This window comes from Eimeria mitis, genomic scaffold, assembly GCF_000499745.2.
Source record: "Eimeria mitis Houghton genomic scaffold, Emh_scaff551, whole genome shotgun sequence".
Classification (NCBI taxonomy): domain Eukaryota; phylum Apicomplexa; class Conoidasida; order Eucoccidiorida; family Eimeriidae; genus Eimeria; species Eimeria mitis.
In genome coordinates this window covers 7,022-10,583 of record NW_013573781.1, presented here as the reverse complement: position 1 = coordinate 10,583, position 3,562 = coordinate 7,022, and the positions used below count along the sequence as shown (strand labels likewise).

At 56.8% G+C, this 3,562-nt stretch overlaps 1 protein-coding gene across 1 annotated transcript in view; it reads left to right on the top strand.

Moving 5' to 3' along the window:
- Positions 1–1,491: 1,491 nt before the first annotated feature.
- The window catches only part of EMH_0016040 (uncharacterized protein), a gene marked incomplete at both ends in the record, with an annotated part of 4,170 nt that continues 2,099 nt past the window's right edge, over positions 1,492–3,562 (top strand). The window contains 4 exons of the mRNA XM_013500534.1: positions 1,492–2,537; positions 2,660–2,783; positions 3,027–3,140; positions 3,372–3,505. Coding sequence (XP_013355988.1) covers positions 1,492–2,537; positions 2,660–2,783; positions 3,027–3,140; positions 3,372–3,505 — 1,418 coding nt within the window. The remainder of the gene's footprint in view (positions 2,538–2,659; positions 2,784–3,026; positions 3,141–3,371; positions 3,506–3,562) is intronic.

Here is a 3,562-nt window from a genome sequence, read left to right as displayed (position 1 = left end):
TATCGCCATACACCGCCCTTTGGGCGCACCAAATCGCAGTTGGCCTGTCGTTACATTGTGAGCCGAGGGGCACACAAGTGCGTTCTAGCTTGCAAGTGCAGGCTTGGAACCCAGTACTGTGTCTGTCATCTGGATACGGTGGAGTATGGGAGAAACCGCCAGCGGCATCAAATGGCAACGTGACCGCTGATAACTCTGTACAGCCACAAACTAACTTATTAACACTTTCCAATTTCATGGCACTCTTAATGTGTTTATAGCCTCGATGTATGTGACCTGCTTGATGACAGTCGAAGCAGGTCAGTCGCTCTGTTGGAACCCGTAGCTTTCACTCGCTTGCTGACCTCTGTTACATTTCATTTTATGCATCTGGATGGGAATGGTACCCACGTCTCCTGTGAACATGTTTGCTTTTTCTCGCAATCATGCTGTGCGAGTACGTGCATCGGGAGTCTTCAGCGTTATCTGAGGACCCTAGCGAGACGTTATCGAGTTAAAGCCCCTCTAGAAGCATGAATTCTTAAACCCCTTTTTGCAGCGTACAGCGACGCCGTAGTTTGTTGTTTAACGCTTATTCGGTTGCCGAGGAAGACAGCTGTGATCTACAACGGAGTAGAACTACTTGAGATAAAAATTTCCAAGTGGCAACGGGCTTCCTCTCCTCTCACCAGACAGCCTGAGGCAGGCAGCTCAAGGACCTGGATCGGCGGCAAAGAAGGTGGCTTAGCACGAGCTGCAACGCACCGTGCTGAAACACATGCTGCAGCGCAACTCCAGATGCATGCACAACCAATCTCCTTAGCTGTATGAATTAACAGTATCTACGATTGCTGCCCGCTTACTTAGCCATCAGTGCCAGTCTGCACGCAAGTTGGAATACACAGACTAGCGTCACATAGACAGTGCTACACTAGTACCTCGCCAGCAGCATTTCCCCTGTACTCTGTCTCTACACGGAATGCCTCGAGGCCCTGGATGCAGCACACACGGCGTATACTGTTGGTGCACGCGGGGCACCCCCAGAGGCTGCCTGTTGTAGTGGGAGCTCTGGGCCCTCTTCTCTGTATGTGTGTGTACTCCTCATAGTATNAATTCTTTCTGCCTACTATAATTATTAATGTGAGTTTAAACCAAAGACAGGGGCCCTGAAACATCCTCTTCATTGCAGTGGGCCCGCAGGGGCCCTTCGGCTGTAGTGGAGGCCCCCCAAGCCCGGCCCCTTGTCCCGTGGTGTTTGTATCCCTTTTTTTTTCTCTCATTTTGCCTCAGTTTGTGGCGCCAGTGTTTTTTTAATGTATTAAACTGCCTCGGTTTTACAACGCAGAGGAGCAGCAGCTGCTGGGGTGAAGGGGCGGGGGCCTCCTGGGCGGGTCGCGAGTTATCGTTTTTGTGTTGGTGGTGTGGGAGGCCGTCTGCCTCCTCCTGTAAACCCCCTGGAGTTTATTGAAGGGAAACATATAAACACTTAGTATATAACACAGACAGGAGGAGATGTTCGGAGCCGCAGCCCCCGGGACAGCTGCAGGGGGGGGCCTCTTCGGCTCGGCCTCACAGACCCCAGCAGCAACAGGAACAACCACCGGCCTCTTTGGGGGTGGTGGTACAACAGCAGCAGCATCAGGAACAACACCAGCAGCAGGCACAGGAGTAGCGAATACAGGCGCTGCAGCTAACACCGCAGGGGCCCCAGCCACAGGTGGAACAGGCTTTGGTTTGTTTGGGGGGGCCTCCTCAACTACTCCTGCAACAAATACTACAGGGGGGGGCCTCTTCGGGTCTACTGCTACTGCTGCTCCTGCTGCTTCTGCTGCTCCTGCTGCTGCTTCCGGGGGCCTCTTTGGGAATACCACTACCGGCACTACTGGGGGGGGCCTCTTCGGCAGCAGCAGCGGAGCGAACGCAGCAACAGGCACAGGAGGAGGGGGCCTCTTTGGTGGTCTTTCCACGGGTACAGCTGCCCCCAGCAATACTGCTGCTGCAACTCCTGCAGCAGCAACAACGGGGGGCCTCTTCGGTACCACGGCAGCAACAGGAACAGCAGCACCTGGTGCAGCAACAGGGGGAGGCCTCTTTGGGGCTCCCAAGCGTACAGCATCAACTCCGACAACAGGGGGTCTCTTTGGCAGCAGCACGAACACCGGGGGTGGTCTCTTTGGTAGTAGTAGCAGCAGCAGCAGCAACGCCACCAGCAGCAACACGGGGGGCCTCTTCGGCAGCAGCAACACGGGGGGAGGCCTCTTCGGCACTAGTAGCAGCAGCAGCAATACTGGCGGAGGCGGCCTGTTTGGAGGCAGCAGCAACACTGCCAGCAGCAGCAGCAGCAGCAGCAGCAACGGGAAGGGAATCAACATAAGCACAGCGGCATTTGGGGCGATAGACTGGCGTGCTGCTGCGCTGCTGCCGCGGCAGCCCACACTAGAGAGTCTGGGTCGGGTGCTGCAGCAGCTGCCTCAGGGGGCCCGCGAGGTGGAGATACACCTGAGAGAGCAAGAGAGACAGCTGGAGTCTCTGCAGGCCCAAACCCTCGCCTTAAAGAAGTATGTTCTCTCTGCGCCTCGCTGCGCTGCTTAGCATGATAGATACTGTGACGCCACCATGATGAGGGTTTAGGGTCTAGGGTTTAGGGTTTAGGGTTTAGGGTTTAGGGTTTTTGTCTCAGGTCGTTCGGATCCTTAGAGGGAGGCCTGGCGGCAGAGGCAGCGAGGGTAGCGGCTGCGGGGCACCGCGTCGCCGTAGCTAGCCGCCAAAGCAACGCCGTGAGGCCCTTGCTGGAACGCGACAAGGTGAGGGTTTAGGGTTTAGGGTTTAGGGTTTAGGGATGGGGAGGCAGATGCTTTCTTGCATAGAGGCGAGGCCCCCAGACCACCTGACGGGGGGCCCCAAGAGCTGTCAGGAGATGGGGGCCCCTAGGGGGCCCCCGTCTCCAGGCCTCATACCTCTGCAGTGCTGCTGCAGTGGGGTGGCTGCGCCCCCAATGCATGCATGGTGGCTGCATGCTGCTTTTCTGTTGCTGCTGCCTTCATCAGAATGTTTGTCTTCAAGTTGAACAGCTGTATCAGCAGCTCGTACAGAACCTCGCCGTTGCTGCAACAGGTGCTGCAGCACAAGGAGCAGCTGTGCCGTGCGCGCTGCCTTTACAGGTGCAGCTCTACCCACACTAGCTAGCTAGCCAGCTAGCTAACCAGCTAGCCAGCTAGCCATACAAGCAACAGCTAGCCAATCAAGCAGCAGCTGCCTCGTTGCTTCTGCTCAGCTGTAGCGCAGGAAGTCAGCACGAACCTGCGGCAACTGCGCCGACGGCAGCTTAGGGTTTAGGGTTTAGGGTTTAGGGTTTAGGGTGGGGGGTAGTTGTGTTTCTGTTTGTTTCTCAGGTCCCGTGTGCACTGGCTACGCCCTGCATCCAGCAGCTGCTGCAGTCTGTTGAGGCAGCCCGGGAGCGGCTGCATCTGTTGGAGGCTCAGGTTCAAGAGCTGCGTTGTGCCCAGGAGGGGGGCCCCTCCGATGGGTATGGGGGCCCCTCTCTTGGTGGTACCCAGCAGTCAGCAGGCTGTGGGGGCCCCTC